This window comes from Coregonus clupeaformis, chromosome 12, assembly GCF_020615455.1.
Source record: "Coregonus clupeaformis isolate EN_2021a chromosome 12, ASM2061545v1, whole genome shotgun sequence".
In the NCBI taxonomy this organism is placed as follows: Eukaryota; Metazoa; Chordata; class Actinopteri; order Salmoniformes; family Salmonidae; genus Coregonus; species Coregonus clupeaformis.
The window spans coordinates 9556014-9580609 of NC_059203.1; the positions used below are offsets into that span (position 1 = coordinate 9556014).

General features: G+C 42.3%; 2 protein-coding genes and 4 non-coding genes across 7 annotated transcripts; 1 reads left to right on the forward strand and 5 right to left on the reverse strand.

Moving 5' to 3' along the window:
• The first annotated feature begins 8740 nt into the window (after positions 1–8740).
• On the forward strand, positions 8741–16397 carry glt8d1 (glycosyltransferase 8 domain containing 1). 2 transcript variants are annotated; one of them, XM_041891624.2, is made up of 10 exons: positions 8741–8819; positions 9011–9057; positions 10729–10827; positions 11011–11227; positions 11340–11457; positions 13776–13860; positions 13960–14072; positions 14252–14418; positions 14592–14704; positions 15125–16397. In XM_041891624.2, the coding sequence occupies exons 2-10, from the start codon at positions 9042–9044 to the stop codon at positions 15307–15309; spliced, it is 1113 nt and encodes a 370-aa protein (XP_041747558.1). In that variant the 5' UTR covers positions 8741–8819; positions 9011–9041; the 3' UTR covers positions 15310–16397. The 2 variants fall into 2 exon arrangements, with proteins under 2 accessions (XP_041747558.1, XP_041747559.1); XM_041891625.1 differs by lacking the exon at positions 8741–8819 and having other exon boundaries at positions 8826–9057.
• A 119-nt stretch (positions 16398–16516) lies between these two features.
• LOC121577752 (guanine nucleotide-binding protein-like 3) lies at positions 16517–21867 on the reverse strand. The gene is made up of 15 exons (XM_041891619.2): positions 21757–21867; positions 21470–21528; positions 20650–20790; positions 20409–20525; positions 20232–20324; positions 19945–20080; positions 19726–19829; positions 19392–19542; positions 18908–18995; positions 18448–18625; positions 18187–18329; positions 17731–17867; positions 17498–17640; positions 17148–17229; positions 16517–16889 (listed from the first exon to the last, which is right to left on the reverse strand). The coding sequence occupies exons 1-15, from the start codon at positions 21767–21769 to the stop codon at positions 16786–16788; spliced, it is 1689 nt and encodes a 562-aa protein (XP_041747553.2). The 5' UTR covers positions 21770–21867; the 3' UTR covers positions 16517–16785.
• On the reverse strand, positions 17016–17090 carry LOC121578840. The gene has a single exon (XR_006002841.2). It is a non-coding gene; the product is annotated as a small nucleolar RNA SNORD19 (small nucleolar RNA).
• On the reverse strand, positions 17348–17422 carry LOC121578842. Its single transcript, XR_006002843.1, has one exon. It is a non-coding gene; the product is annotated as a small nucleolar RNA SNORD19 (small nucleolar RNA).
• On the reverse strand, positions 18759–18834 carry LOC121578843. Its single transcript, XR_006002844.1, has one exon. It is a non-coding gene; the product is annotated as a small nucleolar RNA SNORD69 (small nucleolar RNA).
• LOC121578841 lies at positions 19219–19293 on the reverse strand. The gene has a single exon (XR_006002842.1). It is a non-coding gene; the product is annotated as a small nucleolar RNA SNORD19 (small nucleolar RNA).
• Positions 21868–24596: the final 2729 nt, after the last annotated feature.

Consider the following 24596-nt stretch of genomic DNA (forward strand, 5'->3'; position numbering starts at 1 on the left):
TCACATGCTTCGTAAACAACAGGTATAGACTAACAGTGAAATGCTTACTTACGGACCCTTCCCAACAATGCAGAGAGAGAAAATAGAGAAATAATAGAAAAGTAATAACACATAACAATAAATACAAAATGAGTAGCAATAACTTGGCTATATACACGGGGTACCAGTACCGAGTTGATGTGCGGAGACACGAGGTAATTTAGGTACATTTGTACATACAGTATAACTAGGAATAAAGTGACTAGGCAACAGGATAGATAATAAACAGTAACAGCAGTGTATGTTTTGAGTCAAAAAGGTTAGTGCAAAAAGGGTCAATGCAGATAGTTCGTGTAGCTATTTGGTTAACTATGTAACTAACTATTTAGTTGCCTTAGGGCTTGGGAGTAGAAGCTGTTCAGGGTCCTGTTGGTTCCAGACTTGGTGCATTGGTACTGCTTGCCGTGCGGTAGCAGAGAGAACAGTCTATGACTTTGATGTCTGGAGTCTTTGACAATTTTTAGGGCCTTCCTCTGACATCGCCTGAATAGCAGGGAGCTCGGCCCCAGTGATCAAATCAAATCAAATCAAATTTTATTGGTCACATGCGCCGAATACAACAGGTGAAGACATTACAGTGAAATGCTTACTTACAGCCCTTAACCAACAGTGCATTTATTTTTAACAAAAAAAATAAAAATAAAACAACAACAAAAAAAGTGTTGAGAAAAAAAAGAGCAGAAGTAAACCTTAGACCACTGCGCCACCTCCCGAGTGGCGCAGTGGTCTAAGGCACTGCATCGCAGTGGTAGCTGTGCCACTAGAGATCCTGGTTCGAATCCAGGCTCTGTCGTAGCCGGCCGCGACCGGGAGACCCATGGGGCGGCGCACAATTGGCCCAGCGTCGTCCAGGGTAGGGGAGGGAATGGCCGGCAGGGATGTAGCTCAGTTGGTAGAGCATGGCGTTTGCAACGCCAGGGTTGTGGGTTCGATTCCCACGGGGGGCCAGTATGAAAAATTAAAAATTAATAATGTATGCACTAACTGTAAGTCGCTCTGGATAAGAGCGTCTGCTAAATGACTAAAAATATATATATATATATATATATATATATACAGGGGGGTACCGTTGCAGAGTCAATGTGCGGGGGCACCGGCTAGTTGAGGTAGTTGAGGTAATATGTACATGTGGGTAGAGTTAAAGTGACTATGCATAAATAATTAACAGAGTAGCAGCAGCGTAAAAAGGATGGGGTGGGGGGGCAGTGCAAATAGTCCGGGTAGCCATGATTAGCTGTTCAGGAGTCTTATGGCTTGGGGGTAGAAGCTGTTGAGAAGTCTTTTGGACCTAGACTTGGCACTCCGGTACCGCTTGCCGTGCTGTAGCAGAGAGAACAGTCTATGACTAGGGTGGCTGGAGTCTTTGACAACTTTGAGGGCCTTCCTCTGACACCGCTGGTATAGAGGTCCTGGATGGCAGGAAGCTTGGCCCCAGTGATGTACTGGGCCGTACGCACTACCCTCTGTAGTGCCTTGCGGTCGGAGGCCAAGCAGTTGCCATACCAGGCGGTGATGCAACCAGTCAGGATGCTCTCGATGGTGCAGCTGTATAATTTTTTGAGGATCTGAGGACCCATAACAAATCTTTTCAGTCTCCTGAGGGGGAATAGGCTTTGTCGTGCCCTCTTCACGACTGCCTTGGTGTGTTTGGACCATGATAGTTCATTGGTGATGTGGACAACAAGGAACTTGAAGCTCTCAACCTGTTCCACTACAGCCCCGTCGATGAGAATGGGGGCGTGCTCAGTCCTCTTTTTTTTCCTGTAGTCCACAATCATCTCCTTTGTCTTGGTCACGTTGAGGGAGAGGTTGTTGTCCTGGCACCACACGGCCAGGTCTCTGACCTCCTCCCTATAGGCTGTCTCATCGTTGTCGGTGATCAGGCCTACCACTGTTGTGTCGTCGGCAAACTTAATGATGGTGTTGGAGTCGTGCCTGGCCATGCAGTCATGGGTGAACAGAGAGTACAGGAGGGGACTGAGCATGCACCCTTGAGGGGCCGCCATGTTGAGGATCAGTGTGGCATATGTGTTGTTACCTACCCTTACCACCTGGGGCGGCCCGTTAGGAAGTCCAGGATCCAGTTGCAGAGGGAGGTGTTTAGTCCCAGGATCCTTAGCTTAGTGATGAGCTTAGAGGGCACTATGGTGTTGAATGCTGAGCTGTAGTCAATGAATAGCATTCTCATGTAGGTGTTCCTCTTGTCCAGGTGGGAAAGGGCAGTGTGGAGTGCAATAGAGATTGCATCATCTGTGGATCTGTTGGGGCGGTATGCAAATTGGAGTGGGTCTAGGGTTTCTGGGATAATGCTGTTGATGTGAGCCATGACCAGCCTTTCAAAGCACTTCATGGCTACAGACGTCAGTGCTACGGGTCGGTAGTCATTTAGGCAGGTTATCTTAGAGTCCTTGGGCACGGGGACTATGGTGGTCTGCTTGAAACATGTTGGTATTACAGACTCAGTCAGGGACATGTTGAAAATGTCAGTGAAGACACTTGCCAGTTGGTCAGCACATGCTCGGAGTACACGTCCTGGTAATCCGTCTGGCCCTGCGGCCTTGTGAATGTTGACCTGCTTAAAAGTCTTACTCACATCGGCTACGGAGAGCGTGATCACATAGTCATCCGGAACAGCTGGTGCTCTCATGCATGCTTCAGTGTTGCTTGCCTCGAAGCGAGCATAGAAGTGGTTTAGCTCGTCTGGTAGGCTTGTGTCACTGGGCAGCTCGCGGCTGTGCTTCCCTTTGTAGTCTGTAATAGTTTTCAAGCCCTGCCACATCCGACGAGCGTCATAGCCAGTGTAGTACGATTCAATCTCAGTCCTGTATTGACTCTTTGCCTGTTTGATGGTTCGTCGGAGGGCATAGCGGGATTTCTTATAAGCGTCCGGGTTAGAGTCCTACCCTTTAGCTCAGTGCGGATGTTTCCTGTAATCCATGGCTTCTGGTTGGGGTATGTACGTACGGTCACTGTGGGGACGACATCATCGATGCACTTATTGATGAAGCCAGTGACTGATGTGGTGTACTCCTCAATGCTGTCTGAAGAATCCCGGAACATGTTCCAGTCTGTGCTAGCAAAACAGTCATGTAGCTTAGCATCTGCGTCATCTGACCACTTTTTTATTAACCGAGTCACTGGTGCTTCCTGCTTTAGTTTTTGCTTATAAGCAGGAATCAGGAGGATAGAGTTATGGTCAGATTTGCCAAATGGAGGGCGAGGGAGAGCTTTGTATGCGTCTCTGTGTGTGGAGTAAAGGTGGTCTAGAGTTTTTTTTCCTCTGGTTACACATTTAACATGCTGGTAGAAATTAGGTAGAACGGATTTAAGTTTCCCTGCATTAAAGTCCCTGGCCACTAGGAGCGCTGCATCTGGATGAGCGTTTTCCTGTTGATTTATGGCCTTGTACAACTCATTCAGTGCAATCTTAATGCCAGCATTGGTTTGTGGTGGTAAATAGACAGCTATGAAAAATATAGATGAAAACTCTCTTGGTAAGTAGTGTGGTCTACAGCTTATCATAAGATACTCTACCTCAGGCGGGCAAAACCTCGAGACTTCCTTAGTATTTGATTTTGTGTACCAGCTGTTGTTTACAAATATACACAGACCGCCACCCCTTGTCTTACCGGAGTCAGCCGTTCTATCCTGCCGATGTATCGTATAGCCCGCTAGCTGTATGTTATCCACGTCGTCGTTCAGCCACGACTCGGTGAAACATAAGATATTACAGTTTTTAATGTCCCGTTGGTAGGATAACCGTAATCTTAGGTCATCCAATTTGTTATCCAATGATTGAAGATTGGCTAATAGGATTGATGGAAGAGGCAGTTTACTCGCTCGCCGTCGGATCCTTACAAGGCACCCCGATCTACGTCCACGATATCTCCGTCTCTTCCTTACACGAATGACGGGGATTTGGGCCTTGTCGGGTGTCTGTATGATATCCTTCGCGGCCGCCTCGTTGAAGAAAAAATCTTCGTCCAATACGAGGTGAGTAATCGCTGTCCTGATATCCAGAAGCTCTTTTTGGTTATAAGAGACGATGGCAGAAACATTATGTACAAAATAAATTACAAATAACGCGGAAAAACACACATAATAGTACAATTGGTTAGAGGGCTGTAAAACGGCAGCCATCTTCTCCGGCGCTGTTAAATAATTATATATATATAGATATATTGGGCCGTACGCACTACCCTCTGTAGCACCTTGCAGTCAAATGTAAAGCACTTGCCATACCAAGCAGTGATGCAGCCAGTCAAGAGGCTCTCAATGGTGCACCTGTAGAACTTTTTGAAGGTCTGTGGGCCCATGACACATTTTTTCAACCTCCTGAGGGGGAAGAGGCGTTGTCGTGCCCTCTTCACGACGAGTGTTGGTGTGTGTGAACCATGATAGATCCTTAGTGATGTGGACACAGAGGAACTTGAAGCTCTCGACCAGCTCCACTACAGCCCCGTCGATGTGAATGGAGGCGTGCTCGGCCCTCCGTTTCTTGTAGTCCACGATCAGCTCTTTTGTCTTGCTGACATTGAGGGAGAGGTTGTTGTCCTTCCACCACACTGTGTAGTCAGAAAACTTAATGATGGTGTTGGAGTCGTGCGCGGCCACGCAGTCATGGGTGAACAGGGAGTACAGGAGAGGACTAAGCACACACCCCTGAAGAGCCCCCGTGTTGAGGGTCAGCGTGGTGGATGTGTTGTTGCCTACTCTCACCACCTGGAGGCGGCCCATCAGGAGGTCCAGGATCAAGTTACAGAGGGAGGTGTTCAGTCCCAGGGTCCTTAGCTAAGTGATGAGCTTGGAGGGCACTATGGAGATTAACGCTGAGATATAGTCTATGAACAGCATTCTCACATACAGTTGAAGTAGGAAGTTTACATACACCTTAGCCAAATACATTTAAACTCAGTTTTTCACAATTCCTGACATTTAATCCTAGTAAATATTCCCTGTTTTAGGTCAGTTAGGATCACCACTTTTTTTTAAGAATGTGAAATGTCAGAAAAATAGTAGAGAGAATGATTTATTTCAGCTTTTATTTCTTTCATCACATTCCCAGTGGGTCAGAAGTTTAGATACACTCAATTAGTATTTGGTAGCATTGCCTTTAACTTGGGTCAAACGTTTCAGGTAGCCTTCCACAAGCTTCCCACAATAAGATGGGTGAATTTTGGCCCATTCCTCCTGACAGAGCTGGTGTAACTGAGTCAGGTTTGTAGGCCTCCTTGCTCGCACACGCTTTTTCAGTTGTGCCCACAAATTGAGGTCAGGGCTTTGTGATGGCCACTCCAATACCTTGACTTTGTTGTCCTTAAGCCATTTTGCCACAACTTTGGAAGTATGCTTGGGGTCATTGTTCATTTGGAAGACCCATTTGCGACCAAGCTTTAACTTCCTGACTGATGTCTTGAGATGTTGCTTCAATATATCCACATAATTTTCCTTCCTCATGATGCCATCTATTTTGTGAAGTGTACCAGTCCCTCCTGCAGCAAAGCACCCCCACAGCATGATGCTGCTACCCCCGTGCTTCACGGTTGGGATGGTGTTCTTCGGCTTGCAAACAACCCCTTTTTCCTCCAAACATAACGATGGTCATTATGGCCAAACAGTTATATTTTTGTTTCATCAGACCAGAGGACATTTCTCCAAAAAGTTCGATCTTTGTCCCCATGTGCAGTTGCAAACCGTAGTCTGGCTTTTTTATGGCGGTTTTGGAGCATTGGCTTCTTCCTTGCTGTGCAGCCTTTCAGGTTATGTCGATATAGGACTCGTTTTTCTGTGGATATAGATACTTGTGTACCTGTTGCCTCCAGCATCTTCACAAGGTCCTTTGCTGTTGTTTTGGGATTGATTTGCACTTTTCGCACCAAAGTACATTCATCTCTAGGAGATAGAACGCGTCTCCTTCCTGAGCGGTATGATGGCTGCGTGGTCCCATTGTGTTTATACTTGCGTACTATTGTTTGTACAGATGAACGTGGTACCTTCAGGTGTTTGCTCCCAAGGATGAACCAGACTTGTGGAGGTCTACAATTTGTTTTCTGAGGTCTTGGCTGATTTCTTTTGATTTTCCCATGATGTCAAGCAAAGAGGCACTGAGTTTGAAGGTAGGCATTGAAATACATCCACTGGTACACCTCCAATTGACTCAAATGATGTCAATTAGTCTATCAGAAGCTTCTAAAGCCATGACATCATTTTCCAAGCTGTTTAAAGGCACAGTCAACTTAGTGTATGTAAACTTCTGACCCACTGGAATTGTGATACAGTGAATTATAAGTGAAATAATATGTCTGTAAACAATTGTTGGAAAATGTACTTGTGTCATGCACAAAGTAGATGTCCTAACCGACTTGCCAAAACTATAGTTTGTTAACAAGAAATGTGTGGTGTCGTTGAAAAACGAGTTTTAATGACTCCAACCTAAGTGTATGTAAACTTCCGACTTCAACTGTAGGTGTTCCTGTTGTCCAGGTGGGAGAGGGCTGTGTGGAGTGCAATAGAGATAGCGTCATCTGTGGATCTTTTGGGGTGGTAAACAAATTGGATGGGGTACAGGGTGTCTGAGATGATGGTGTTGATGTGAGCCATGACCCATGACCAGCCTTTCAAAGCATTTAATGGCTACAGATGTGAGTGCTACGGGGCGATAGTCATTTAGACAGGTTACCTTGAGGTTCTTGGCCACAGGGACTATGGTGCTAAATGACGTAAATGTAAATGTAAATGTGGTCTGCTTGAAACATGTAGGTATTACAGATTGGGTCAGGAAGAGGTTGAAAATGTCAGTGAAGGCACTTGCCAGCTGGTCAGCGCATGCTCTGAGTACGTGTTCTGGTAATCCATCTGGCCCTGCGGCCTTGTGAAGTTAACCTGTTTAAAAGGCTACGTAGAGATTGATCACGCAGTCATTGGGAACAGCTGGTGCTCTCATGCATTGTTCATTGTTGCTTGCCTCGAAGTGAGCATAGAAGGCATTTAGCTCGTCTGGTAGGCTCGCGTCAGTGGGCAGCTCGTGGCTGGGTTTCACTTTGTAATCTGTGATAGTTTGCAAGCCCTGTCACATCCAACGAGTGTCAGAGCCAGCATAGTAGGATTCGAACTTAGTCCTCTATTGACGCTTTGCCTGTTTGATGGCTCGTCGGAGGTCGTAGCAGGATTTCTGTATAAGCATCCGGATTAGTGTCCCGCTCCTTAAAAGCGGCAGCTCTAGCCTTTAGCTCAGTGCGGATGTTGTCTGTAATCCATGGCTTCTGGTTGGGATATGTACGGTCACTGTGGGGACGACATCGTTGATGCACTTATTGATGAAGCCGGTGACTGATGTGGTAAACTCCTCAATGCCATCGGATGAATCCCGGAACATATTCCAGTCTGTGCTAGCGAAACAGTCCTGTAGCTCATCGGACCACTTCCTTATTGAGCGAGTCACTGGTACTACCTCCTGTTTGAGGTTTTGCTTGTAAGCAGGAATCAGGAGGATAGAGTTATGGTCAGATTTGCTAAATGGAGGGTGAGGGAGAGCTTTTTATGCGTTCCTGTGTGTGGAGTAAAGGTGATCTAGAGTTTTGTCTCCTAGTTGCACAGGTGGCATGCTGGTAGAAATTGGGTAAAATGATTAGATAAGAAAAAAGAAGAAACTGCTCTTGCTAGTATCACTGCTCTTAATTAAGCATGTATTAATGTATTTTTTATTTTGGACATTTTTGCTTTTATCACTGCTCTTTATTAAGCTTTACATATCGGCCTCAAGGCCTTTGTCAGAGCTTCTGTGAGTTTTTTTAAAAATGAGTACCCTTATGTAGACATAGCTTCACCAACATCCGTTCAATGAATGGGGTTGGAGTCCCTGCATTAAAATCACCGGCCACTAGGAGCGCCGCCTCTGGGTGAGCATTTTCTTCTTTGCTTATGGCCCTAAACAGCTCGTTGAGTGTGGTCTTAGTGCCAGCATCGGTTTGTGGTGGTAAATAGACAGCTACGAAAAATATAGATAAACTCTCTTGGTAAATAGTATGGTCTACTGCTTATCATGAGGTATTCTAACTTAGGCGAGCAGAACGTGTGCGATTTAAAAAATAATCGGTTCAAAGACATACATCTGGTTCATTATAAGCAATTATTGGTACCATGATTGTTTAAAAAAATGTATTTACACAAAGGTTGACCACGAAGATCGCCATTTTTCCATTCACTATAATGGGGGGATCCTCTTTTCTGCTAACAAAGCCTGCAGTATCGCGTCGGCTTTAATGAGAGGAGGCATTCGTTCTCCCCTCATTCAAGCGCGAGGCATGTGAAGCTTCACACGGTGCTCTTCGTCCGTTTATCAAGCAATCCCACTCCATATACGACATCAAAATACTGATCAAATTAAACGTTAATCTGATGTTGTGATAGTGAACTCCATTGGAATGTATGGTTATTATTCATTAGACTTCGCGATTTAAATACAGGCAAATACGTAGGCAACTATCTTTACCGGCCATTCAAGGTAACGGGTGTTTCCACTAGATAGCACAGCCACAAAGTCAACATTAACTATAAAAGTTAATGATAATTAAAATCATATTTTTGGTCTTAATTTGCGGTTAGGGTCAGGCTTAAGGTTATGAGTGTGATTAAGGTTAGGGTTAGGTTTAAAATATTTAATAAGATAAATTGTAGAAATAGGCGGGGTTTATGACGTTGTGGCTGTGTTAACTAGTGACATTAACAGACTCGATGTTGAGTTGGCACTTCGGCTTTTGATGTGAATTTTTTGTGTGTCTGTGAGTACGAAGCATGCGTGGATATATTGTATATATTATTTAAAAACTAATTTGACTTGGCTTATTCATTGCGGATCCATGCCATTGGTGCATTGAGACGGTGGTCAATTATCCGTTATAAATCAAGGTAGTTTTCTGTATGGATCATTATTACATATTCTGCTTCATTACTTAGTTTACTTTCTGTGCAGGCTAACAAGGAGAGCAGCAGATGACGCCGCGATGTCATTAAGGAGAGGTCAGTGTTGTTACATTACATACATTTGCAACAATGTAGGGTAATGTGGGGTAAATAGCCCCCCTAAGAACAATGTCAATTTACTGGAGAGAAAAAATAAGCTACGTTTGGTAAAATTAGGTATGCTTAGGCAAACAAACAATGAAGGGAAATAAGTGGCTGCAGTTTACACCTAGAAAAGGGGAATTTTTCCCAAATACCGGGGTAACCCCATGGGGGGGACAGTAACTGGCCCCAGAAGATTAGTGTATTAAAATCTATTTTATAAATTATATTTATATTTTAATTGTTTTATTAACTCTTAAAAGCTAAAGTCTAGGTATCTCATTTCAATTAAATAAATCAAATATTGAAACAAAATGGCATTGCACATCTCACTATTAATATCCTCACTAGGTTGATAAAAATCAGTGCGTGATGACTTGTGCACACAAAAGGTACTTTTTTGCTTAATTTTTCATGTACCGAATAAACATCTAAAGTTCAATGTGTTTCCATCGCATTTTCAACTTGTCACAAACTGTTGCATTAAATAGCAAATATGCCTACTCTGGTCTTGGCACATGCGCTCTAGCCAACAGGTAGGCTGTGCGGGTGAACTATACATAATGAGATTATTACGGATAAGAGCGAGAATATTTTAATTTGTCAAACGGCAGTCAAGCATCGATCATCATGTCACCAGAATATGACTCTCGATATTTATTGGAAAGGAGCATCAAGATCACCGTGCACTTTCACCACCCTGTGAAGTTCATCATAATTTATTTAATCTGTAGCCTAATAAACTGCATGGTTTCCAGAGTCGTGGTGGGAGGACTACACACCATGTCATCGCATCACTCCAAGTTTACTTCAATATGATGGTTGTTACAGTATATCAATATTTGCGCATTAAAGGCGTTTCCAGCGCCATTTCTCGCATCATTAATTTTACAGACACAAAAAGATCCCACCATGTCAAACGAACAAATGATCTGTTGGCATTTTTTAAATTGTAAAGAAACGTACTGTTTCCATCGTGATTTTTTTTATATGGTATGATTTTACTCGCATAAAACCTGTGGATAGAAATGTTTATTATTATTTTTTGTCATTTAGCAGACGCTATTATCCAGAGCGACTTACAGTTAGTGAGTGCATACATTTTTTCATACTGGTCCCCCGTGGGAAACGAACCCACAACCCTGGCGTTGCAAGCGCCATGCTCTACCAACTGAGCTACACGGGACTACTAGTTTGTGAGGAGCCTCTTTTTATTCTCACACCAAATCATTCTAAAGCAGCCAGGGAAAGTGTTGGGATAAAAACAAATTGTGACATAAAGTGGCTTCTGTGAGAATTACAGGGGGGGGGGGGTTCCTATAATTGGAGTGTTGAGCTGTAGGGGACACTTTTCTTCAGTAAAATGAGGGGGGCCAGTATGAAAAATAAAATAAAAAGATAATGTAAGTTGCTCTGGATAAGAGCGTCTGCTAAATGACTAAAAATTTAAAAATGTAAACATCTGAAGAGTAAGCCCAAAGGCCGGCAGATGGCAATATTGAGTCGTTTCATCTTACTGTCCAAAGGCAACGCAAGATGAAACGACTCAATATCGCCATCTCCTGGCCTTTGGGTTATCTCTTCAGATGTTCTCATCCTTTCTTCTCCCTGCTCTGTATTTTTCAGTAAATGTGGTCATCCTTGTGCTACTGGCAGTAGCATTTCTGATCATCGTGCAACGGAATCTCCTGAATCTCAATGACTTCCTTATAAGTGAGAATCCAGGTAAATGTTTCCCTATCTGGTAGTGGGGGTAATTCTCTGTTTTCTCAAATAACATTTAGGGTGCTGATGGATAATGTGTAGTGTACTGCATTCTGCATTGTGTGTTGTTTTTATACCACTGACTGCATTACAGATCGCCCTGATCTAAACGGAATTGAATTGAACTGAATATTCTTCTTACAGATGCAGTGCCAGGTATGCTTCTGCCATTTGAGTCTGAGTTCTCTCCTGAGCTCAGACCAGACCTTGTGAGAACTGGGGAGAAGATCCCAGTGGTCATTACTGCTGCAGAGGAGAGACTGGGAGCTGTGGTGGCTGCCATGAACAGTGTCTACCAGAACAGCAAAGCCAACATTGTGTTCAACATTGTGACCATGAACGACACTGTGGATCACCTCAAGTGAGTGATTAACGCGTTACCTCTGCCATGCTGTTAATAAAAAGCACAACAGAGACTTGTTTGTTTGAGGTTGAATGATGTTAGCGTTTTTAATGCCCATTTCAATCCCCAGGGTGTGGATGAGTAAGACTCAGCTTAACAATGTCAAGCACAAGATCATCATATTTGAGCCCCAACTTCTCAATGGGAAGATTACCAAAGATCCTCAGAAGCTTGAGTCTGTGAAACCGGTGAGACAGACAACATGTATTATCAGTGTTATAAATGTTGATATTCATATATAATACAGTGAGCTCCAAAAGTATTGGGACAGTGGCGTTTTTGTTTTGGCTCTATATTCCAGCAATTTGATTTGAAATGATACAATGACTATGAGGTTAAAGTGCAGACTGTCGGCTTTAATTTGAGGGTATTTTCATCCATATCGGGAGAACTGTTTATTCTATTCTTATTTACAATAAAAGTTACTCGAAAATGACACAATACATTACATTTACATTTACATTTTAGTCATTTAGCAGACGCTCTTATCCAGAGCGACTTACAGGAGCAATTAGGGTTAAGTGCCTTGCTCAAGGGCACATTTACGTCATTTAGCAGACGCTCTTATCCAGAGCGACTACAAATTGGTGCATTCACCCTATAGCCAGTGGGATAACCACTTTACAATTATACTTTTTTTTTTTTTTTTGGGGGTAGAAGGGATTACTTTATCCTATCCCAGGTGTTCCTTAAAGAGGTGGGGTTTCAAATGTCTCCGGAAGGATGGATTATTTACCATTCATTTCTATTGGGCACAAAATAATCTGAAACACAACCAAAACAAACAACAAATGTAGCCAACAAGTTTGTAGAGTCACTAGCTTGATGTAATCATTACGTGCTAGGAATATGGGACCAAATACTAAACTTTTGACTACTTTGTAAGTGAATTTGTTTCAATACCTTTGGTCCCCTAAAATGGGGGGACTATGTACAAACAGTGCTGTAATTTCTAAACAGTTCACTCGATATTAATGAAAATACCCTCAAATTAAAGCTGACAGTCTGAACTTTAACCTCATAGTCATTGTATCATTTCAATACTTTTGGAGCTCACTGTATATACAGTGCCTTCGGAAATTATTCAGACCCCTTGACTTTTTCAAAATGTTGTTACGTTACAGCCTTATTCTAAAATTGATTAAATAAAACCTTTTCATCAGCAATCTACACACAATACCCCAGAAAGACAAAGCGAAAACTGGTTTTTAGAAATTTTAGCAAATTTATAAAAAATAAGAAACAGAAATATCTTATTTACATAAGTATTCAGAACCTTTGCTATAAGACACGAAATTGAGCTCAGGTGCATCCTGTTTCCATTGATCATCCTTGACATGTTTCTACAACTTGATTGGAGTCCACCTGTGGTAAATTCAATTGATTGGATATGATTTGGAAAGGCACACACCTGTCTATATAAGGTCCCACAGTTGACAGTGCATGTCAGAGCAAAAACCAAGCCATGAAGTCGAAGGAATTGTCCCTAGAGCTCAGAGACAGGATTGTGTCAAGGCACAGATCTGGGGAAGGGTACCAAAACATTTCTGAAGCATTGAAGGTCCCCAAGAACACAGTGGCCTCAATCATTCTTAAATGGAAAAAGTTTGGAACCACCAACACTCTTCCTAGAGCTGGCCGCCCGGCCAAACTGAGCAATCGGGGGAGAAGGGCCTTGGTCAGGGAGGTGACCAAGAACCGGATGGTCACTCTGACAGAGCTCTAGAGTTCCTCTGTGGAGATGGGAGAACCTTCCAGAAGGACAACCATCTCTGCAGCACTCCACCAATCAGGCCTTTATGGTAGAGTGGCCAGACGTGCCTTTTACTGAGGAGTGGCTTACATGACAGCCCGCTTGGAGTTTGCCAAAAGGCATCTATAGACTCTCAGCCCATGAGAAACAAGGTTCTCTGGTCTGATGAAACCAAGATTGAACTCTTTGGCCTGAATGCCAAGCGTCACGTCTGGAGGAAACCCGGCACCATCCCTACGGTGAAGCATGGTGGTGGCAGCATCATGCTGTGGGAATGTTTTTCAGCGGCAGTGACTGGGAGACTAGTCAGGATCGAGGCAAAGATGAACGGAGCAAACTACAGAGAGATCCTTGATGAAAACCTGCTCCAGAGCGCTCAGGACCTTAGACTGGGGCAAAGGTTCACCTTCTAACAGGACAACGACCCTAAGCACACAGCCAAGACAACGCAGGAGTGGCTTCAGGATAAGTCTCTGAATGTGCTTGAGTGGCCAAGCCAGAGCCCAGTCTTGAACCTGATCGAACATCTCTGGAGAGACCTGAAAATAGCTGTGCAAACATGTCTAAAAACCTGTTTTTACTTTGTCATTATGGGGTATTGTGTGTAGATTGATGAGGGAACATTTTTATTTAATCAATTTTACAATAAGGCTGTAACGTAACAAAATGTGGAAAAAGTCAATGGGTCTGAATACTTTCTGAATGCACTGTACATACTACTGTTAATATTAGTACTACTCTTGTTTGTTTCAGTTGACCTTTGCCAGATTTTACATGCCGGTATTCATACCAGATGCAGAAAAGGCCATTTATTTGGATGATGACATCATTGTACAAGGTAGCTCTTAACTGAACATGATCATGTTTGGCACAGTAAGATGATTTATTTCCTGAAAGAGAATAAAGAATGAATACTAAATATATGATATGTTTGCAGGGGACATCCAAGAGCTTTTTGACACAAGCCTAAAGTCAGGTCACGCAGCTGCGTTCTCAGACGACTGTGATTCTGCATCCGCAAAGGGCATCGTTCGAGGGGCCGGGAACCAGGTACACAACGGCAGCTGTAGACTCTACAAAAACTAGTGATTTAAAGCCTCTGTATAAAAAAATAATGAACACACAGGGTCTTATTTTACATAATTATATGAAAGCATTTTATTTTGTACTTGGTGCCATAAATCAAAAATTGGCAACGTTTTAATCATCTCAAGTATGTATTCCTTCAGAACAATTACATTGGCTTCCTGGACTTTAAAAAAGAGGCCATCAAGAAGCTGGGCATGAGGGCTAACACGTGTTCCTTTAATCCCGGCGTGATCGTGGCCAACCTGACGGAGTGGAAGCGTCAGAACATCACCAACCAACTTGAACACTGGATGGAGCTTAACGCACAGTAAGTCACCTGGAGGGCCAGACAGCCACACGGGCAGAATTCCCTCAGCCCTCCAGAGATTTTGAAAGTACATCAATTAAATCAATCTGAATTGACACTCACCACAGATTGTTGACAATTGTAAAGCATTCTGTTTGAGTTTTCATTTGCTTTTATTTCATTCCCTCGTCAAGAGAGGACCTCTACAGTAAGACCCTGGCAGAGAGTATCACCACACCTCCCCTGCTCATTGTCTTCTACAAACACCACTCCAGCATCGACCCCATGTGGCACGTCAGACACCTAGGTAAGAACTGTTACTATGGTCTGTCGAGAAATGTATTTGATTAAATAGACTTCATATAGCGAGTTTCCCCACTGAGCCAACAGCTGTTTCCCCGCCAATGTGTTTGCACATGCAGTAGAGAGAGAGAGAGCGGACGTGCGGGGGTAAGAGAACGCTGTAGTTAAGCTCGCTGAGGAGGAAGCATTCACGGTGTGAAATCATGCTTTGGGGGGATGCTTCACTGTCTGTCTCCATGTTTACCTAACAATGAGCTGCAGACAGCCCTGGCACACTTAGTGATGTAATGTTGTATAATAAAGTACAAATAAAGGTTATTATTACAGGATCATCATTGCCCTTTCTTATTGGCTTGTACAGTTTATTGTCCTATAAGCTTGGGAGCTGTTTGCATAGAAACACTCAGTATTGCTCTATTTTCAGGGGCTACTGGTGCTGGAAACCGCTACTCTCCCCAGTTCGTGAAAGCTGCCAAACTCCTCCATTGGAATGGACATTACAAACCATGGTCCAGGACCTCTTCATTCACCGAAGTCTGGGACAAGTGGTATATTCAGGACCCCATGCGTAAATTCCATCCAGTTCGGAAACATGCAGGGGACAAGTAGACTAAAGCAGGGATGTGACCAGACGACAGCTAGTCTGCCTCTACCTGTCTGTCCTCCCAGAGTGACTTCTCAGGAACCCTAACGTGATGCAAGCCCATTCCAAACACAGTGATATGTCTACTGTTTACCATGCAGTGGTGTTGTAGATCTCAGGCAGAGACAGGGGCATGTTCCAATGTTCCATAGTGTGTAACATAGGATGTTACAGATAGAAATGTGTCATACATCTCAATAGTCTAAAGTGGCCTTCTAATTTTTTCACATCAAAGCAGATGCAGCTACATAACTGTTGAGATGCACCAATGGTTCTATGCTTAGCTTCACATGTGACAAGGTAATAATGTATATCTTTAACATGAAGTAGTGCCATACTGAATACACTCTGTGCCTGTGTTCAGGAACTATCCCTCTGACAATTTGCCAAGATTGTCATTTTCCTTAAACCAACAGTCTGCCTCTTTCCTTAGACCTTCACATTGATGCATTATTCTGTCAGAACAAGGATCAATGTTTGTTACTGCCGGTTGTCTCGCACTTTAACTCCTTACCCTTTATAACTGTAAATCAGCATCACTACCACAACACTAAACAAATAGTTATAAACAAGCTTGAAGCCTACTATCCTTTCTCTTGATTGCATTTTGCAGCATCATGCTTTTTTGCAAAGATGGATATAAATGGTATACACAAACCACTATGGTATCAATACATGTGCTTTAGCTGAAATGGTTATGGGATAACCATGTGTCAAATAGCTTTTTTACATCATTTAGGTGCTTTTATCTAGAGCAACTTAGTGAGTGCATACATTTTCTTACTGGTCGCCTGTGGGAATCAAACCCACAATCCTTGTTACACGCACCATGCTCTACCAACTGAGCCACACGGGACCAACTCCTATGGTTTTCATTTTAAAGTATTCTCAAACACTACACGCCTCCTGATAATGTGGTGTTTTGCTAACAGTTGTTACATGTCACTGTCAGGGCTTATTTTTCTACTCTGTACAAAGGATTATTCTAGCAGATATAAATATTCAAATTGTCATCCTTTTGTAAAAGAAGCTTAATAAAACCAAGTCAACTCTACCTGGAGTCTTTGTCATGTTATCAACACCACGTCAAAGCAAATTAAACACCCCATATGGGGTTGAGCAGTTGTATTCATCAGCCCCATTTTAACTGAAATACTGGAATGAAAGCACTGCTTGGAGCAAATTATGGATCAATTTATTTGTGTTCAGGTTATATACAATAATTCACATTGAACATGTACAGATCATAAACATTACCGCTGGTCCTTTACTCAAAAGGCAAAACATTTACCAACTCATACAGGTTACATCCACAGAGGCCTTAAACAGTCACTTGATTCGAATAGCCTGTAACCAAGATACAATTTTCCATCACACAGGTTTACAGAACAGATGGTGCAGGTAGAGCCAGTACAGTTTTGAGAAACAAAAAGGACAGATGTTCATTTAAAATCTGTATTGAAGTCATAGGCATCATCTGTGTGGACTGAGGAGAGGTCAATGTTGACTGGGACAGGAACCTGTAACCTCACCTTGGCTTGTTCATCTGCAAAGGATAAATAATTTAAGTGACATTGACAACACACTTGTATGGGAATGTAACAGGAATTAAGCTTTGCCCTGAAATACAAAAAAAAAATGCATTCTAGATTCCAGGCAAGGTACTCAGTCTGGCTCAGCAGTGGATCAGAGTTGGATTAGAAGTCTTCACTTAAAGTCAGACTTGTGTTATTGTCCTCATTTCCACACAGACTGACACTACATTAACTAGGAATGAAGCTGGTTCTCTTTTATATTTATTTACTTGTGACTGGTGTCTTCATCTGTGGTTCATCTGTTTCCTCAGTCACTTCCTCTGCATCAGACACCTCTTCAACCCCATCAGCCTGAAATTAAGAGGAAGATATTGTATTACAAATGCTGGAAAAGTATTTGAGGTAGTAACTCAGCTTTGCCCTGTTTACCAAAAAATGCATTTGATTGTTGATTACAGTCAAGGTACTCGCTCAGCAGGGGATCAGAGTTGGATTAGAAGTCTTCACTTTAAAATCAGACTTGCGTTTTTTCTCCTCATTTCCATGATAGCACAGACTGACTGACCCTACTTTTATCTGATTCATCAGGTTAGAAACAAACAGAAAGATTTTCAGCTACCTCTTCGTTTTCACAGCTACCCTCCATATCTTCCTCAGTGGGCTCTGGAGCAGGTTTGTCCTCAACAACATCACTCAACACTCCGGCGGTGGGGCATTTAGACAGGAGGACAATGCTGCTGGCCCGATTTGGGAACTTTACACCTGGAAGGAGAGTGGGTCAGTCATCATCACACAACACTCATTCCCGTAAAATGAGACAATTCTATTAGAGAAAATACTAAATTAACATACTTCTTAGAGTCTCCTCGTTGCCCTTCCTCAGCTTGTCCAAGTCCCACCCCTTCTGCATCTCTGTTACAATGTCTTCAGAGAGGTATGGGGGAAGGCTTTGCTTCTCAGGGGCTTTGCAGTGGTAACTCAGCTTTGCACTGAAAATATCAAATTTTTAGGTATATATATATCAAATTAAATAAATGTCATTCTAGTTTCCAGGCAAGGTACTTAGTCTGGCTCAGCAGCTGGATCAACACACTTGTATGGGAATGTAACAGGAATTAAGCTTTGCCCTGAAATACAAATAAAAAATGCATTCTAGATTCCAGGCAAGGTACTCAGTCTGGCTCAGCAGTGGATCAGAGTTGGATTAGAAGTCTTCACTTAAATTCAAGAATTGCATTAATTATCCTCATTTCCATGCTAGTCTGACTACTTTAATTGGTAACAAATTGTTACGATGACAACACTCACCCTGTCCAATCATTGAGGAAGGTAGAGGCAGCCAGTTCTGTGTTGGGGACTCCACCCTTTTGCAAAAATCCACGCTTCTTGGCAAAAAAGGATAAAAACTCCAAGAAGTTTCTAAAGTCTGGAACGTTGTACTGAAGCATTACCTGAAAGACAAAGTCCATGATTACCTATCAGTAGGCTCAGCAGAGCTAGGGCTTGATCTCAAACGTGGCAGTAAAATGTCCTTACACCAGTGAGTAGCAGGGATCTCCCTCGTCTCACCTGTTGCTTGTTGCACTGTTTGAGCAGGGTCCTGACGGCCTCTAGAACAGTCTCCTGCTTATCCTCCACCTGGAGACTCCTCAGGGCCATGGCAGCTTTTGGGTTAGACTGGGCTGCCACTATCCCTGGGCTGTCAATCATTTTGACATTCTTAGATATGTGGACGTCTTGGAAGCACCTGCAAGGGTCAGATATCAGGTGTGTTAGGTGGGAAGCTTCCAATAACACTCATGCAATGAGCAAATTCAGGTAAACAGACGTAGCCAAGTGTTTTGGCCTGTTCTGCGCCAATTGGCAAGACCCAGATGAAGTGTATGAAGCTCAGTGTTGGATTGAATATAGACTCCACGGTTTTGTCAGATCTTCAACTTCATCATGCTTCATTCAATTCCTCACCATCTTCGACTAAAACGGACCCCATCTCTATCATGAATTATTTAAATGGTTCAGCTTCACTCACCTGGTGATCCCTCTCTGGACTCCTGCATTACAGGCCCTCATCCCCTTCAGGCTGTTGATCAGACTGCTCTTCCCCACGTTGGGGAACCCTGAGGGGACAGAGGAGGGCATCAGAGGTGGAAGTAATAAACAACAGGTATTTATACTGTGCAGGATAAACCCTTAAAGGTGAATCATTGTCAAGGGGTCCTGATATAACGGGCTAATTTGTGCATGCAGTCATGATATAATTGATCAAATAAAACTGAAAGAACACAAGTAAAACAGATCAGACATGATAGGACATAGGGTAGCCAACAGGGCACTGTGTTTGCTATGGATGAGATCAGAGTTGGATTATTAGTCTTCACAGACATCAGTAGTTCACATAAATCCTCATCATTTCTCATCCACAACCCTTTAATAACACCACTTGAGAGCCATACTAATCAAGGGAAAAGATGCTGTTCATGTTTGAGTAATGGTGAGGGGAGTAACTTCCTTACCGACTAAGCCCACTTTTAGTGAGCCTTCTCTTCCTGTTGCATTTGCATAGTCTCCCAGGAGCTGGAGAAGACAGCTGCTGCCATAACAGGCCACTCCTTTGGTCTGGTCTACTACTCCATTAAGAGTTGCCAACCTGGCCTTCTTCTCTTGCTGTTTAACAAAAAAATGTACATGTAAATGCATTAATTATCAACATTCTAATAAATAGTCTACACAGTAATGACCCATATTCTACATTCTGCATGTGACTGAAGCTGGTCATCAATATGGACCCCCCCCCAAGTAGTCAGTGAAATTAATCCCATTCAAATAGTAGGTATTTCATTTACATACCACTGTTTTGTCCTGTAGTTGTGTGGATGCCTTGAACACCACAGTAGGGAACTCAAGCTGAAGACACTGCAGCCACTTCTCCACATTCTCTTTAGGGACAAGATCTGAGGGTTGGAAAATGTAATTTACGGTATTAAAGTTTAACTACTTTTGGAATAAAGATGTAAAAACCTTAAAAATAGAATTGACACAAAATAATGTTATCCATAAAGTTATTACCTATTTTGTTCAACAGGAATAGTAGCTTCTTGTTTCCTTCCCTCTTCAGCACAGCTTGCTCTAGCTGTGGGCACCTGCAGCCAAGGGGATCTCTTGCGTCTAGGATTTCCACTATGATGTCAGAGGCATCGATCACCTGGAGTAAATATGAGAGTAGCTGGGACACTCAGGTAGGGCATGGCTTCATGACAGCTTCTGTCTTGCAGAGCAACTCAGCCAGACAAGGGCTATCGTTTCCTTATCTGGGACTTAATGCCAACAGACACATGTGGATGTAATAATCTCACCTTGTTTAATTCTGAACAAAGGTGCTTCTTCGAATTCCTTGGGTCACTCTGTTTCACCATCTGTTTCACAAGGTCCTCCTGTGACGGTAACTCCTGTGGAGTTAAAATGTGGAGTTAAAATAGTGTCAAGCTACGCTGAGGGCATGATCTTTGATGCACTTCACCCTTTTCTTTTACCTTTCTAGCTTTCTTCGCTTTAGGGTCTGCATCACTGCTGGCAGCGTTTTCCTTCTTCCTCTTCTGAGCCCATTCTTGTTGCTTGGCAAGCTTCTTTTTCTCCTTTTCTTCTTCAAGCTGGGTTGGAGAGAGATAAAAAACAAAATTATCATAGACCTAATTATTTTGCCCGTTAAAATATGAAAGCGATGAGCCCACACATGTACCTGGACGCTATCCCAAAAACAGTTCATCGCCTCACCTTTGACCTTCTCTGTTCTGCTTCCCTCAGAATATCCTCTTTGAATGGTGCTTTGTTGGGAACTCCAATATCCCTTTTCACTTTTTTGCCAACTCCTTTCTTTTTTGAATCTTTTCTTAGTTTTTTGTTGTGTTCCCGGACCTAAAAACAAAGAAATTACATTAGAAATCATGACAAGACAAAATTGCATATTTATATAGCTACATAACTAATAGGTCTGTTATACACTGGGGCCAAGCTTCCTGCCATCCAGGACCTCTATACCAGGCGGTGTCAGAGGAAGGCCCTCAAAATTGTCAAAGACTCCAGCCACCCTAGTCATAGACTGTTCTCTCTGCTACCGCACGACAAGCAGTACAGGAGTGCCAAGTCTAGGTCCAAAATACTTCTCAACAGCTTCTACCCCCAAACCATAAGACTCCTAAACAGCTAATCATGGCTACCCGGACTATTTGCACTGCCCCCCCTCCCATGCACTGTTGGTTAAGGGCTGTAAGTAAGTATTTCACTGTAATGTCTGCACCTGTTGTATTCGGCCCATGTGGCCAATACAATTTGATTTGATTTGAAAGATGGCGCCGACAGACATGGCAGCTCTGCTTCGCTAAGCAATTTACAAGCATTTCCCTACATACATTCCCCTAACATATGCTAAATATGTGTACGCGACCAATAATATTTGATTTGGATACTGTATCTCCAATTGAGCTAACTTAGCTAGCTACCTAACGTTAGCAATGTATGACATCACCAACAGCTAGGAGTAACGTTAGCCTTAAAAAGAGTAATGACAGTAATGAGTGCAATTGACAATGTTTACCTTTTTCTGTATTTTGTAACGTTTGGAGCAAGACACGCGTTTACTTGCTTTCTTTAACCCTGAAAAACATGAACGAAATTCTAGCCAGGGTTGGCTTCCTAACAACCTAATGCTAGCCAGAGAGCTAACGTTATGACTGTAGCCAGCATGTGTCACTAGCTAAGTATCGGCAGTCTAACTGGCAATGAAAATGTATTCAACTGAATCACAACAGAGACTAAATTAATAGTAATTAATAAAGAAAAACGAATGTACATGCCAAATGTAAAGACTTTAGCTACACTTACCTGGACGCTTCATTGCAGGTTTGTGGCTCTGGCAATGCGACTACAAAATTCTGCTGCACGTGGAACCAGCAGCTAACTATCAGCGTCTCGTCAGCAACACTAAAACAGTACTTCCGGGTCACGGAATTTCCTCAATAAAAGTCCCCCGCGTAATAGTAGAAAAGTGTTATTAACCTGTATTTATTCATGATGTATGACAAATATTTGTCTAAACATTAACAATGATTCATATTTGTTCCTATTTAAGTAACATTTTCATTACATTTGGGTTAAGTAACATTTTCACGATTATTCGCAATGTAAAAGTGGGATGGGGAGCAGAGTATGTGAGCATGTGAGCAGAACAGAGCTGGAGCAGAGGGAGGAGTGGAGCGTGCCCAATTTGACTGGCGCATGGAGCGAGATTCCCAAAGGCTGGAGAGTCGGCCTTCCCCCCTGCTCCAATTTCGCTCCAGTAGTGCTCACTTCATGAGCTCAGGGGATGCCCGCCCCAGCATGCATTTGTAGTCTTCTTGTGTGCTGCTATAGCCCCTTGCTTTAGCTACTGTCATGGAGTTTAGCTACTGATAAAACACATAGGTGCTAAATCAAGGTGACTTACAAAGATGAGGACCAAGAGCATGAGATGGAGTGCGGTGATGTAGTGTCCACAACTAAATAATCATCCGAATCTGAGAAGACGTATTCCAAAAGCATGATGCGTACTTACTACGTGCACATGCTAAAAGAAAGGAATGAGGTGGGTCGATAAGTGTGTCATTGTAGCAATGTATTTATAAACTAAAATTCCTATCTCTTAAACGTTTCGTTCATTTTCGTTATATTGTCTATACAATAGGTCATAATTGATGTTGGCCGAATAGGCCTGTCATATTCCCACGTTCAAGGAGATTTCCATTTTTATTGGGTTATTTAGGCCTACCATATATATATATATATATATATATATATATATATATATAAATAAAACTTTGAATCTCTGCCCAGCCTGGCAAGAGTGGCTAAAAGCATCCCCAGTGGCTCTGCAAGTGTGGAGAGGATATTCTCCGATGCTGGCCGGCTCTCCAGGCACCATCGCTTGAGCCTGAAGCCACCATCGCTTGAGCCTGAAGCCACACACTGGCCAAACTCGTGTTTCTAAAAATGGATTCTAAAAATGAATTCAAAGGCACTAATAAGTCATTTTTCGTTTAATGTGTATTTAATTCTAAGTAAGTCACAGTCTAAATGCGCAATTTATAGACTATAATGTTTTAATACAACAAAATGTTGTTTAAATGCTATAGCCTAAATAATTCATTTTCGTTCCTTCTTAGGCTCCCTGTCTGGCTCCTGACCTATTTAGAGTATTTATATGCTGTTTAAAATGACATGTAGCCTATTTGAAATTATGTTTGCTTACGTTCACCTTTTCATGTTTATTCAAATACTTTTAATTCAAATCCATATGGTTTGTTTTCAATACTTAAAACCAATCCAGGTAGTCACAAATATAGATGTGTGTTGATTAAATTGTGATTTTAATGAATGGAGCAAATTTGGAGGCGCAGTTTTTTTCCCTGTGAGCCGAAGCGGGTAGGAGCGGTGTGCAAGCACTTCCAACCGCTCAACTCTGCTCACATTCTATGGTGGGGAGTACTCAGTAGAGTCTGTAGAATCTATAGATGGTGTCATTTCACGGGGCTCAATAGTAAAATAGTAGAAAAGTATCATTAACCTTTTTACTGCAGTGGGCTGAATCAGGGTCACACAGAGTGTTCTTGGTAGTCTCAAACAAATCTAATATGAAATAAAAGTATACACCTCACACACATGGTTATGGGCTTAAAAAAAGAAATCACCTGTACCAGGTCAGATATAGAGTTTAAATGTATTACATTTTGAGTTTGCATCCCAATATTACACTTTATATACATCACAGAAGACTGAAATATAACAAAATTGTTTGATAGAAACACCGTATTTACGGCATTTTAATAAATTAACATGTATTAATTATGAAATTATGAAAAATATTAATAACATTCCAGCCATGAGGCCACTAGATCATTTGACTGTAGGAAAGGGATACCCTGTGTTTATTCATGATATATGAAAAATAATTGTATAACATTAACAATGATTCATATTTGTTAATATTTAAGTGGCATTTGCATTACATTTGGATTTTAAAACATGTTCCAAGGTCAAATATATGCCCTGAATGCAATACACTGAATATTAAATACATATTGGCTTATAGAGCGAGAACTATTCTAGATGCTGAAGTAAAAGTGCAGTTGGGATTATTCACTAGGGTCTGTAGAATATATGTATGGTGTTATTTCATGGGTGACTGAGGTCTATATGCCCAGCAACCCTTTCTACTCCACCAACTCCATTCGTTGCAATGGCATACACTATAGGCCTATAAATTACATATTGGCTTATAGAGAGAAAATAATTCTAGGTGCCGAAGTAAAAGTGGGGTTGGGATTATTCACTACCCACTGGGTACACACTGGTTGAAATAAACGTTGTTTCCACGTCATTTCAATGAAATTACATTAAACCAACGTGGAATAGACATTGACTTGATGACTGTGCCCAGTGGGTAGGGTCTGTAGAATCTATGTATGGTGTTATTTCATGGGGGACTGAGGTCTAGATGCCCAGCAACACTTTTACTCCACCCACTCCATAACAGTAAACAAGCAACACTAGAATGTGATATCTGTGCAATTTGGTATCACTTTGATTGTGTTGTAAAAAGGATGTAGAATCTGCTACTTTTCTATGCAACTCAGAATCATGTAGAGTTCAATTATATCCATTGCAAAATGGGTTATGTCTTAAAGGGG

Coding starts and splice junctions, on each gene's coding strand:
- glt8d1 (XM_041891624.2), top strand. Junction 10,828..11,010: donor CCTTATAAGTGAGAATCCAG/GTAAATGTTTCC, acceptor TTCTTCTTACAG/ATGCAGTGCCAGGTATGCTT. Junction 14,705..15,124: donor GTGGCACGTCAGACACCTAG/GTAAGAACTGTT, acceptor CTCTATTTTCAG/GGGCTACTGGTGCTGGAAAC.
- LOC121577752 (XM_041891619.2), bottom strand. Junction 18,626..18,907: donor GTCCAGAGAGGGATCACCAG/GTGAGTGAAGCT, acceptor TGACCCTTGCAG/GTGCTTCCAAGACGTCCACA. Junction 17,868..18,186: donor TTCCTCAATGATTGGACAGG/GTGAGTGTTGTC, acceptor TGATATTTTCAG/TGCAAAGCTGAGTTACCACT.